The sequence below is a fragment of the Anomaloglossus baeobatrachus genome, chromosome 6, assembly GCF_048569485.1.
Source record: "Anomaloglossus baeobatrachus isolate aAnoBae1 chromosome 6, aAnoBae1.hap1, whole genome shotgun sequence".
Classification (NCBI taxonomy): Eukaryota; Metazoa; Chordata; class Amphibia; order Anura; family Aromobatidae; genus Anomaloglossus; species Anomaloglossus baeobatrachus.
The window spans coordinates 536,144,884-536,158,233 of record NC_134358.1 but is presented as its reverse complement, the minus strand read 5'-3'; the positions used below and the strand labels follow the sequence as shown (position 1 = coordinate 536,158,233).

The 13,350-nt window shown below is 46.8% G+C and overlaps 1 protein-coding gene across 1 annotated transcript in view; it reads left to right on the top strand.

The window, feature by feature from the left end:
* Positions 1–13,350, top strand: part of MALRD1 (MAM and LDL receptor class A domain containing 1) — a 746,310-nt gene that overhangs the window by 394,660 nt on the left and 338,300 nt on the right. Inside the window, exon 22 of the mRNA XM_075315583.1 lies at positions 446–602. Coding sequence (XP_075171698.1) covers positions 446–602 — 157 coding nt within the window. The remainder of the gene's footprint in view (positions 1–445; positions 603–13,350) is intronic.

Below are 13,350 nucleotides of genomic sequence, written 5' to 3'. Positions count from 1 at the left end.
AGGCTTCGTTGACTTACAGCTACCAGGTGATGCTTCTCGACCATTCATGGTAATAGACGGTTGAATTAACAGATAGCACACAAATTTAAATAAGTTAAATATTGTTAATTATTTAGAAAATTACTGAACTTTTATGTAAGTTACATATACTAATAAATTGTAGTATGGTGGTCAAAGAGGAAATATATAGCACTTGCACTTTGCAAGTTCCCCAAGGGTATTACACAAAATTATTGATTGGGTGTTTCCACTGGCGACTTCCCTCAAGTTCTGGTGCCAGATTTGAAATACATGATGGAACATGTTCCTCTATTCACCAGAGAACATATTTTAGCTTCAAAGAATGGAAAATGAGGAAATACATTACTGTCCCTTATAGTGAGGACTCAGGAGACCCTAATGACAGGACAGTTACATAACTGACCATACAACATTGACTTCGCAGGTCCACAGATGAAGGCTGGTATTTATATGCAGACAGCTCTAATGGAGAATTTGGACACACAGCTCATATCATGACTCCTGTCATATCCCAAACTGGACCCAAGTGCAAGCTGACGTTCTGGACGTACATGTATGGAGCAACTGTGGGATCACTACAGGTAGGTTAAAATAATGGAACAAATTATTACTCCTGTATATGGATTTTTAATACAGCACCTTAAGAAATCACTGCTCCCATATTGTACATCAGCACCCCTTGCCAATAGAGGAAGGATTTGGGGGTGGGGTATAATTCCAGTGTTTTTTTTTTCTCCTTCAGGACAAATTCTCCTTCATTAGTTTCTTTTTGAATCTGGATTTATCCAGTAATTCTTACCTTTATGCTTTGGAATCCCCATTGACCTTCAGCAATATTAATGAAGTAGAAGGTACCTCCTGGACCATGTGTTTCTTTCGAGGAGAGCCTTCGTCTGGTCAGCAGGGACCCTAGTGCTCGAAATGCATTTACCTTTTAGAAAGAAATTGCCCATCTTGTGGTGTTTCGGAATGACCCCTCTGACATAAGAATATCCTACTTAGGTTTATCATACAGTATGCATATGATCCCTTCATAAGGTATCCTTTCTTCCAGAGGCCACTCATAGGTACTGGCCTACTGCGATTATGGGAAAGTTTGGTCCTGTCTATTAGTATGTTTTGAAGGATGAAAGGGAACTTGAGTACTTGAAGGAAATCTAAACCAATGCAGAGAGAACATATAAACCCCACGATGATAGCCTCATTGATTGTATTTATCTAGTGTGACGCCCTGGACTAGCCAAGTTGTCGCAGGTAGGCCCTTGCACAAACACCTCCCCCCCTTAATAAAGTAACAGCAGCCAAACTACAAAAGCCTTGTCACCTCCCTCCGGGTTTGACGTTCACACCAGGGGACGGAGCCAGGTGGTTGGCTCCACCCACCAAGGAGTTCACAAGCCCTGAGGCGGGAAAAACAGTAGTCTAGTTGAGTCTTGACAGTGGAGTGGAGTGGAGTGAAGTTCAAGGGAAGACCTGCGTCCAGGTCTACCATAGGCTAACACCAGGTGTCTGGGTTGGAGCCCAGTCACCTCTGGCAAGGAGGGAGACGGTGGTGGCCGCCAGCAGGAGCTGGGATTACAGCCGGTGGAGCCGTAAGGAACGGGGACGGGTGGTGGCCCGCCGGTACCGAACCGGGGAACCGATTGGAAACCGGAGCACCAGGAGGGGTACTGAGACCCAGTACGAGCCCCAGAAACAACTGGGCTGAGTCAAATCAACTGATTGAGGACTGGACTTTAGGCCCTTTCCCACCTAAGACCCGACTGAAGACAACAGCCCAACCATAAGGGTAGAAAGCCACCGCCCAGGCATAGAGATCCGATGGGCCAGCATCTGCGGGCAAAAAGGGCTCTCCCGGCACACACCAGGCTGGGGAGTGGACTACCGTTGTTCAGGCATAGGAGTCATCATTTCTACATAAGTGAGGTGCAGGAGAAAGGCGGAAACCACCAACCTACAAAACGGGAAAAGCGCAGCCGGAGGTGGGCACCGTCCACCATCTTGTTTAGTTTACCAGAGACTCCAACGTGTTTGTAATAGTGAGTACAACAGTGCCTTTGGCCCGCGCACCGCGCCTCACCGCATCGACACGCCAGCACGCATCCAATCCCCCGCCTCAGCAACTCCCTCGGGCCCCCGGGACCATCATCCCCCTACCCACGGAGGGGTCAACACCAAGCTGCGCAACACCGTCCCCGGGAGACTAGTCAACGGCAGCGGTGGTGTCCATCCATTCACCACAACCCGTGGGTGGCGTCACAAACTCAAATCCCCTACAAACAACCGCGGCTCCGGCCGTGGACCTCCCCACCGAAGTCCTTACGTGTAGCGCCAACCCCCCTTTCAGAGCGTCGTGACTCCCAGGTCCATGAGGAGCTCGAGCCACCCACCGACGAGCACGGATCTGAGTGGCTCAGCAGCCGGCCGAGCCCTGGGGCGGTACACTAGAAGCGGAAGTCCCACTGAGATACCCCAGTGATATTTACTCCAGTGAATATCATCAGTAAGAAGGTGCAAGGAAGCTTCACATTTCACCCTTTGCAGAAGGGTGAAACTTGCACCCATAAATTGACATTCTGTGGATCTCAAAGCCACAACTCTTGTCAAGTTTACAGTGTGGATATATTTCGTACATGTGCATGAGATTTCGTAAAATAATTTTACAGTGCACTATGGGCATTGTAAAATGCTGTGGCCTTTTCACAATAAGTTCACATTGGACAATCATCTATGTTTTCGCATAGTGCTCATTCACTCATCATGTTTTTGTGTGGGAGTGCTATCTGTGCTTTTCACAGATAGCACTCGTATATATTAGTCTATGGGGCTGTTTTGCAAAATCTTAGAGATTCTGTATGTCTGTTATTGATTCAAGTGGCAGATCAAAAAACGGTAATGAGTATATGGGTCATTGAAGAAAATCAGACAGCACTCGGATGCCATCAGTGTATAGCGGGCGCAAAGGAACCACCGCCAGGCAGAGTTCCATTATGGTACACGAGACGAGGTTGCAGAAATAAGTGAACAACTTTAACGAACAGGAATAATATATATCTGCAAGTTAACAGTAAAGTATAAGATATCAAAAGTAAGGTTAACAACACTGTAAGTTCTAGCTGGGCTGAGCCAACAGTGCCTAAACCCAGCTCTAACAAATATTGGAATAGCGGAAAACTTTGTAAAGCAAATTAGTTTACAACAACACTACAATAACAATCTGAGTGTCCTCTGAAATCTGGGCTGCACAGCTAATGTGCTCTGACTAATGAGGCCTATGCTAAACCCTATTGATTGTGCACACCAGTAAAGGACTCATAGTACCACTGTGGAGAACCAAATCCACTCCCAGTGCTTGACACTGCGATGTTTGGGTGGCTTGTCATTGTGCACTCTCCTCCCAGAATAGGAGGAACCTCTCCTCTTCCATGGGCCCAGGATTGCTTGACTCATCCGGATGGTGTCGCTTCTCGTCTTTGGGATCGCCTTCCTCAGGAGCTTCCAAATCTGGTACTGGCTTGGCTGATATCGGGATTCTGTCATGGTCCAGTTCACAGTCCAGTTCACAGCCTGGCACCATCACCGTCTCCCAACCACCATTCTTCAACAGTCTGTAAGATAGCATCTTCTCATTCTCACACTCTTTGGTGACCTGACTTCTCCTGTTCCCACATTAAGCTCCTCTCCCGCTCTTTCTCAGCTTCCCTCACTTTTTTGGGCAGGGTTAGTCTAGCTGCACAGTTCAGAGTGGAGCGCCGACTAGTCAACAAAACACAAAACACAGAAGAGCACTGTCTCTTAAAGTCATAGGGGTACTTTGCACGTTGCGACATTGGTAGCCGATGATAGCGATGCCGAACGCGATAGTACCCGCCCCGTCGCACATGCGATATCTTGTGATAGCTGCCATAGCGAACATTATCGCTACGGCAGCTTCACACGCACTTACCTGGTCGGCAACGTCGCTGTGACTGCCGAAGAATCCCTCCTTCAAGGAGACGGTGCGTTAGGCGTCACCGTGACGTCACCGCAACGTCACCGCGACGTCACTAATCGGCCGGTCATTAGAAGCTGAGGGGCGGAGATGAGCGGGATGTAAACATCCCGCCCACCTTCTCCCTTCCACATTGCCAGTGGATGGTGGGCGCAGGTAAGGAGATGTTTGTCGCTCCTGCGGCTTCACACACAGCGATGTATGGAGCTGCAGGAACGACAAACAACATCGTACCTGCGGATGCACCAACATTATGAAAATGACCGACGTGACACAGATCACCGATTTTTGACTGTTTCACGCTCATTCATCTTCTCTCCTAGGCTTTACATGTTGCGACGTCGTTACCGGCGCCGGATGTACGTTGTGATGACATGGACTCTCATGGGTTAAAGTTACTTAACATTCAGCCAGACGTATTGTTCTACTGTGTGGTAACTCATGTTTGCTTAACTATTGTTTGGGACCAGACCCTTCGGAGCATTCATTGTAATGTAGGTGTGTATTGCTAATCTAATGTAAATTACCTTAGTAGCCATTGTTGAGTCTGTGACTTGCAGACTTCATGTAGATATCCTCAGTCTTTCTATGCACACCCTTTAAATGAACATTGTCCATGCAGCTTGAGATTCATCCAATGGGAGAAGCAATCTTGTCCAACCAATCGATGAGGACGCAGTGTATCCAAGTGGAAGGCTGTGGCTATAAAAGGGATTTCTTTAAGCCACCAGGAGGTTGTTGATGAATGCTGATGGATCCAGTCTAAGCTCTTAGGAGCTGACTAGAGGATCAGGATATCTTATGGCTTCAATCTAGGGACTCCGGTTCCGGTTGGAGACCATATCCAAAGTCTAGGCATTTCGACTCCGGCTGCCAGGATTGTATCATCAACCTAAGGACTACTTAAGGAAGACACCCAGGTTGGGACAATTTGGTCACCTGGCTACAGACTTTGAAGACCTCAGCCAGCTTCCTAAATCTGGCGTTATTCCTTTCTCAGTGGGTGCCCGCCGAAAGCGGGGTGCTGCTGGATTAGAGTAAGTGGCCCTGGAACCTGTGAGGCATGGACATTCTAAATCCCTGGTGAGCCAGCGGAAGGGTGAGACTCTGTTGCCTGTTACATGTGTGTTTTGCTGGTTATGTGTTATGTGCCGTTAATTGTTTGGGGATCCAATAAAGTCTAATTATTGTGGTTCCCTCACCCTGTGTTGTCTGCGTAGTGTTACGCCCACGGTTAGGGAGGCCGGCGTTCAGTTGGGATGAGCCCTGAGCCACGCTGTCTTTCTAAAGGCGGTGGGTTTTAGCGGACCAGAGCACCCACTGAGCCCCGTGTCTCCACAATTGGTGGCAGCAGTGGGATACTACTCAGCCTGGTTTACCCAAGGGAGCTGCAAAGGACTTGTGTTCGTGGACACCGTCCAGGGCTCAATAACCAGGGAGGCACATCAGCATACCCAGCAGGCCATAGGGGAAGCATTCAGGTTTCGGACGCTGCCATGTCCCACCCCACCAGCTCAGCCATGGGACAAGGACCAGAGAGGAGTTACGACCGCAGCAGTAAATGGATGCTACAGGATCTGTGCCAGAGGCAAAAGATTATCTACTGGAACGCTGAGACTCGGTCGGACTTGATCCAGAAATTAGTCCGTTGGGATGCCCAGAATGATGCAGAGGACAATGAGGATCCCACCGATATTGATCCAGAGGATTTAAACTATGTGCCACATCATGGATCTAGTGACAATCGGGAATCAACTTGGTCCAAAATGGCCCAAGCCACAGCGTTGTTGACTGCATTGGGGCCTAAATCCTCAAGAGAAGAGAGAGCTTATGTTTTGGAATATGTTTATGGGATTCCAGCTGCCGTACTGCTAACACCAGCTGCTCGAGAAGGATGGTCCCGCTACCCAGCAGAAGCCAAAACAAAGGAGTACAAACAGGGCCTCTGACTCGCCCAATCTATGGCGCTGTTATATATGCGGGCGCCATGGACATATAGATAAAGATTGTCTCCAAAACCGAGGCTACATGCTTGGAGCCCATCTACCAGCTCAGCCGGTCAAGAGCCAGGGACTACGAGACACTGGTTCCTCCATCACTCTGGTAAGCCCAGTTATTGTTTCCCCAGAAGACCATTTACCAGATTCCCAATTATCCATCTCCCTGACTGAGGGCCAGCGCTCAGATGTCCCTCTGGCATGTCTGCAGTTGGACCTAAGGACCAACCAGGGAGAGGTCGAGGTGGAGGTTGTGGATAGTCTCCCCACACCTGGTATTTTGGGGACCAACCAGAAAGTGATCGATGTGGGGATTGTGAACAGTCTCCCTATACCTGTCATTGTGGAGACTGACCAGAGCAAGGCTGATGTGGAGCTTATGAACAGCATCCCCACCACTGGTATTTTGGGAACTAACCAGGAAGCGATCGATGTGGGACTTGTGAACAGTCTCCCTATACCTGTCATTGTGGAGACTGACCAGAGCAAGGCTGATGTGGAGCTTATGGACACCGTCCCCATGGACACCAGTTACTTTGGGGTCTGACCAGGAAGAGGTCCATATGGAGTTTATGGACAGCCTCCCCACACCTGTTGTTTCGGGGACTAGCCAGGAGGAAGTTGAAGTGGGGTTCATAGATGACCGCACCAAGCCTGTTTTTTCGGATACCACTCAGAGGGAAGTGAAAGTGGGGCTTGGGGATTACCTGCTCACACCAGTCATTTTGGAGAATGACCTAGGACAAGGACTATCCAGTCAGTTTGAAGCAGCCATCACCCACTTCCAAGCCAAGCAGGACCCTGATATGGATCTTTCTAACATCTTTTCCAAGGATAATTCACATTCCCAGTCTCCAGCATCCACTTCTGAGCCAAGAACCATGAGTAAGCCTAACCACACTGTGGCTATTGACTGGGGGAAGATTGATAGTAAGAAATGTATGCAAGCCCAACTCATGGACCCCACCTTAGTGCTTGTCCACAATATGGCTGCTCAACTTGGGGGAGATAATCAGGAGGAGGTGTATAGATGCAAGCCTCTGTTGCTGACCTCACCATTAAAAAGGACAATGCCGTCAAGAGGAGAAGGATGATCGGAAGCCTATCACATCTGGCTAATATTAAGAAGGGGGAGGAATGTGATTGCATGGACTCTCATGGGTTAAAGTTTCTTAACATTCAGCCAGACGTATTGTTCTACTGTGTGGTAACTCATGTTTGCTTAACTATTGTTTGGGACCAGACCCTTCGGAGCATTCATTGTAATGTAGGTGTGTATTGCTAATCTAATGTAAATTACCTTAGTAGCCATTGTCGAGTCTGTGACTTGCAGACTTCATGTAGATATCCTCAGTCTTTCTATGCACACCCTTTAAATGAACATTGTCCATGCAGCTTGAGATTCATCCATTGGGAGAAGCAATCTTGTCCAACCAATCGATGAGGACGCAGTGTATCCAAGTGGAAGGCTGTGGCTATAAAAGGGATTTCTTTAAGCCACCAGGAGGTTGTTGATGGATGCTGATGTATCCAGTCTAAGCTCTTAGGAGCTCACTAGAGGATCAGGATATCTTATGGCTTCAATCTAGGGACTCCGGTTCCGGTTGGAGACCATATCAACAGTCTAGGGATTTTGACTCCGGCTGCCAGGATTGTATCATCAAACTAAGGACTACTTAAGGAAGACACCCAGGTTGGGACAATTTGGTCACCTGGCTACAGACTTTGCAGACCTCAGCCAGCTTCCTAAATCTGGCGTTATTCCTTTCTCAGTGGGTGCCCGCCAAAAGCGGGGTGCTGCTGGATTGGAGTAAGTGGCCCTGGAACCTGTGAGGCATGGACATTCTAAATCCCTGGTGAGCCAGCGGAAGGGTGAGACTGTTGCCTGTTACATGTGTGTTTTGCTGGTTATGTGTTATGTGCCGTTAATTGTTTGGGGATCCAATAAAGTCTAATTATTGTGGTTCCCTCACCCTGTGTTGTCTGCGTAGTGTTACGCCCACGGTTAGGGAGGCCGGCGTTCAGTTGGGATGAGCCCTGGGCCACGCTGTCTTTCTAAAGGTGGTTGGTTTTAGCGGACCAGAGCACCCAATGAGCCCCGTGTCTCCACATACGTCACTTTCGATTTGACCCTGATGATATCGCAGTAGCGATGTCTGTCGCAATGTGCAAAGTACCCCATAGTGTACTTACTTAACCATTTGTAGAGGCAGCACCCCTACATGTGTGTTATCAGTTTTTCACGACATGGTAGATAGGAAAGATGGAGAAACTTTTTTATTTTTTTCTCATCCAAGAAAAACTAATGAAACTTTGACCAAACACCGATGGTAAAAAGTGACACTGCCCAAACTCTGATGAAACTTGGATAAAAATTACTGATGAAACTCAGAAGGATTTTCTCGTACGAGAAAATCACTTACGTCTGAACGAGGCCGTAGATGGATTTTCGAAGCTGAATTCTGCGAGATGCGACAGTATTCACCACGCCATGTACTGTGATAAATTTAGTTGTCTATGGCTGGCAGCTACAGCTACGGGCATGGATATTGAGGGGAATGGCTGCATTACATGCCGCTTGTCTAGATTTATGGTGTAATCCCTGTCTACTACTTTGGCTCAGTTTATCAAGCTGTTAACATGAGAAAGGGCACGTACTACCTATCGCTTTTGGTCCAAAATGAATATTGTGGCAGATAAAAAGGCTGCGTGTTACATTCCCTGCAGTGTTTTTGTAGCGAGCCCATTTGGCAGCTAACAGTAGGTGAACATTTAACACGGAGCCAGGTCCCCACAATTCTGCCGCAGCTGTATCTGATGGAAAGACAAGTGGCGTATTGAGCTCGCGCTTTAATAAAGTTTGCCAGGTATCATTTAGAAACATAAAAGCTGGAAAGCAATCAATACATAACAAGAGCTGAACAACCTAATGATGAAAAGGGAAAAAAAAAACACTAATTATGCCATAAATGCTGCCGCACATATGTTACATTAGAACAAGGTGGCGGCAATTACAACCGGAAAATCAGGCTGCGAGAAGTTCACGGAAAATGTTATTTGTGATGATGGTTTTAGCGCGGCTGTAATTGTATCTATTTCACATCTGTGGTTTTAGTCTTCATTCACACATCCATTTTCTTTGGAGGGGTTTTAGGCTATGTGCGCACAGTGCTTTTTTTTGTACGCTGCGTTTTTGGCCGCAAAAAAAGCACAAAACACACCCGCGGCAAAAACACACTGCGTTTTACTGAGCTTTTGGCTGCGTTTTGCTGCGTTTTTGATCACTGCGTTTTGCTGCCTTTTTCCAATGCATTGCATGGGTGGAAAAACGCAGGAAAACGCAGTAAAGAATTGACATGCTCATTTTTTTTTCAGCTCAAAAACGCAGCAAAACAAAAACTGCAGTGTGCAGACAACAAAACTAAAATTTCATAGATTTTGCTGGGGAAGCAAAGTCGTGCAGTTTGTGGCCCAAAACCACACAAAAACACACCACAAAAATGTGGTAAAAAAATGCAGCATGCGCACAAAACACCCGCCCCGACGTTTGTGCGTCACGGGCAAATCGCTGCCCGTGGCGAACAATATCGCTAGTACCCGTCACACGAACTTACCTGCCTAACGACGTCGCTGTGGCCGCCGAACAGCCTCTTTTCTAAGGGGGCGGTTCATGCGGCGTCACAGCGACGTCACACAGCAGGCGTCCAATAGAAGCGGAGGGGCGGAGAGCAGACGCATGAAAGTCACGCCCACCTCGTTACCGGAGGACGCAGGTATGGTGTTGTTCGTCGTTCCTGGGTTGTCACACGTAATGATGTGTGCTGCCTCAGGAACGATGAACAACCTGCGTCCAGCACCATCAACGATATTTGGGATTTGAACGACGTGTCAACGATCAACGATTTGGTGAGTATTTTTAATCGTTAGCGGTCGCTCGTACGTGTTGAAGACTAGGCATTGCTCCCACCTAGCCAGAATCCTACTCCACACTGATGAGGGGCAACACCCCGAAACAGCTGTCTGTGAATGGATACCTGGCCTTGGTATTTCCCTTGTCATATCTTTAAACTCGTCAAAGAGATGGATATTGACTAAAAGGGCCACTTAATATGGTGGTTATGGTGGTCTACTAAAAAGAGCCACTCCTTGGCTAGGTCCTTCCTGGAGGGATATCTGGCTAGTTCTGTGTCGAGACTCCTAACAGAGGCTCCTTTTTTGATTTGCATACTTCCCAGGGGGCAATGCACCTAGGATTTCACTGTTTTGAGTGCCTTTGTTGGCTGCTGGCAAGGTATCCAGTTCGACGCAGGTGAGGAACCTATCTAGCGTGGTGAGGGACCCCAGGGACAAGCAGTAGGTTTGGTCAGAGGTCACCATCTCTCTCTTCCCTAGATGCAGGGTTTCCTTTCCCTTTTTTTCCATGAAAGCATGCATAGTATTCTGATGTCTCCTGCTGTATCGTGTGCCCGGGAGCTCGTGAAGAGTAGGTCGATATCTGCTACACATAAACCAGTGATGTTCTTTGCTGGAATTTGATGGTTTTTATCCAATTATTTTGTGCTATTCATCAAATGCAAACGCTACTCACAAGATATATCCCACCAATATATCTTCAAAGTCACACAGCTCAATTGTTTCTCCAGGCCAATATATCACTAGAAATTTTCATTATAAAGTGCTACTAAAAACTTTTTCTATAATTTCATTTCAATTAAGATCGAAATATCATAGTAAGAGATTACTCTTTGTTTAAGAAAAGACATAGAAATATTCCTGGAAATGCTAATCTCACAGTATTAACATGAATGATTACCCTCGCCCGACGCGGCACAGGATTGGCTCCAAGTTGCTCTTTTTAATAATTTCATATTTTAAAAAGTACATTTTATATTAGTTCACTGATAAAAAGAGTAATAGCAGTGGGCTGCAATACAATACAATTTATCTAGGATATTTGTCAAATATTCTACCACTGAATAATGCGGGCGTCACACGAGACGATCTATCGGGCGATATGTCGTCGGGGTCACAGTTTTCGTGACGCACATGCGGCATTGTTTGCGACGTCGTTGTGTGTGACACCTCCAAGCGACTCGGACGTTCGCAAATCGGTTACAAATCGTGTATCGTTCACACGTCATTCATTTTTAAAAAGTCGTTTATTCGTCTTTGCGCCGGTTGTTCATCTTACCCGGGGTAGCACACATCGCTTCGTGTGACACCCCAGGAACGATGAACACAGCTTACCTGCGTCCCGCCAGCAATGCTGAAGGAAGGAGGTGGGCGGGATGTTTACGTTCCGCTCATCTCCGCCCCTCCGCTTCTATTGGCCGGCCGCTGTGTGACGTCGCTGTGACGCCGAACATCCCACCCCCTTCAGGAAGTGGATGTTCGCCGCCCACAGCGACGTCACTCAGCAGGTAAGTGCGTGTGACGGGGGTTTAACGACTTTGTGCGCCACGGGCAACTAATTGCCCATGACGCACGAACGACGGGGGTGGGTGCGATCGCTCGTGCGATCGCACGATAGATCGTCTTGTGTGAAGCCCGCATTAGTCATTTGAGGAATGGCAAAAAATTGGCCTTAAATGTAGTAATCATTTTTGGAGAATTTTGCAAAGGGTTGTGGCTTTGGTACCGAAATAGACCCCAAAATTTCAGTAGAAGTCAAATTTGTTAGGCGTTGACTTTGGGGTCTATTCCTTGACCTTAGAGTCCATCTATTTCTTATGAATTGCTTTACAATAACCCATTAGACCTTGATGATGATCTGCCATGCGTTTGCAGTGTTAAAAGCAGGGTTTTAACTGCAATTAAAAATATACGATTTATGTTCTGTATAGATGGACACATCACTGGTGCCAAGGGAGAACAATAAAACTACAGGCTTCTAAATATAAACTCCCTTATACTCTAGACCACCACGGAACTACCTCCTTTGACTGTAGACCACTAGGGAATCAAATATTAATCCCACATTTGTTCCGTAGGCCATCATTACCCTAAACAACTTACAATCAGCCTAACATTACCTATTATGGCTATTGTTGCAAGCATCAGACCACCTGGGATTTTAACATTAAGTGAATTAGCAGGATTATTTATATAAATCTTTACACTGTTGTTAAAGAATCACTCAAAGTTTTTACCCTTTTAATATATTGCAATCTTCATATTATTTAGAACTGTGTACTTACAGTTGCTCATTTTGCCTTTCTACCCAGTAAATTCTTCTCTTTTTATGGTCTTATGTAGAAACAGGAAGTCTCTTTTGCCTGCATGAGTCATCCCCCGCTTTACCTCCTGACCCAGCTGCTCTGCTCCTCCCCCCTGCCAGAGACTTTTGCAGTGATGACTCATGCAGAAAAAATACACTTCCTGTTCCTACACAGAAATTTGAAGAATTCAGCTAGTCAGTTTTTAACTCCTTCATGATATTTGATGTAAGTTTATGTCAATGTCGGGAAAGGGTTTTCTTCAAAATGATGTAAACGTACATCATAGCAATTCATGTGTGCACAGAAGCTTGTGCCCACGCTGTCATAGACCTAATGGAAAACAGAAGAATTAGCTGCGTAGAAAGGCAAAATGAGCAATTATAAGTACACAGAGCTATATAATAGGACATTGTATGTAACGGTCATCTCATCTATAGTACAGACCAAACGTTTGGACACACCTTTTCATCTCTAGAACAACTATTAAGAGGAGACTTTGTGCAGCAGGCCTTCATGGTAAAATAGCTGCTCGGAAACCACTGCTAAGGACAGGCAACAAGCAGAAGAGACTTGTTTGGGCTAAAGAACACAAGGAATAGACATTAGACCAGTGGAAATCTGTGCTTTGGTCTGATGAGTCCAATTGTGAGATCTTTGGATGCAACCACCGTGTCTTTGTAGAAAAGGTGAACGGATGGACTCTACATGCCTGGTTCCCACCGTGAAGTATGGAGGAGGAGGTGTGATGGTGTGGTGGTGCTTTTGCTGGTGACACTGTTGGGGGTTTATTCAAAATGGAAGGCATACTGAACCAGCATGGCTACCACAGCATCTTGTAGCGGGATGCTATTCCATCCGGTTTGCATTTAGTTGGCCCATAATTTATTTTTCAACAGGACATTGACCCCAAACACACCTCCAGGCTGTGTAAGGGCTATTTGACCAAGAAGGAGAGTGATGGGGTGCTACGCCAGATGACCTGGTCTCCACAGTCACCAAACCTGAACCCAATCGAGATGGTTTGGAGTGAGCTGGACCGCAGAGTGAAGGCAAAAGGGCCAACAAGTGCTAAGCATCTCTGGGAACTCCTTCAAGACTGCTGGAAAACCATTTACGGTGACTA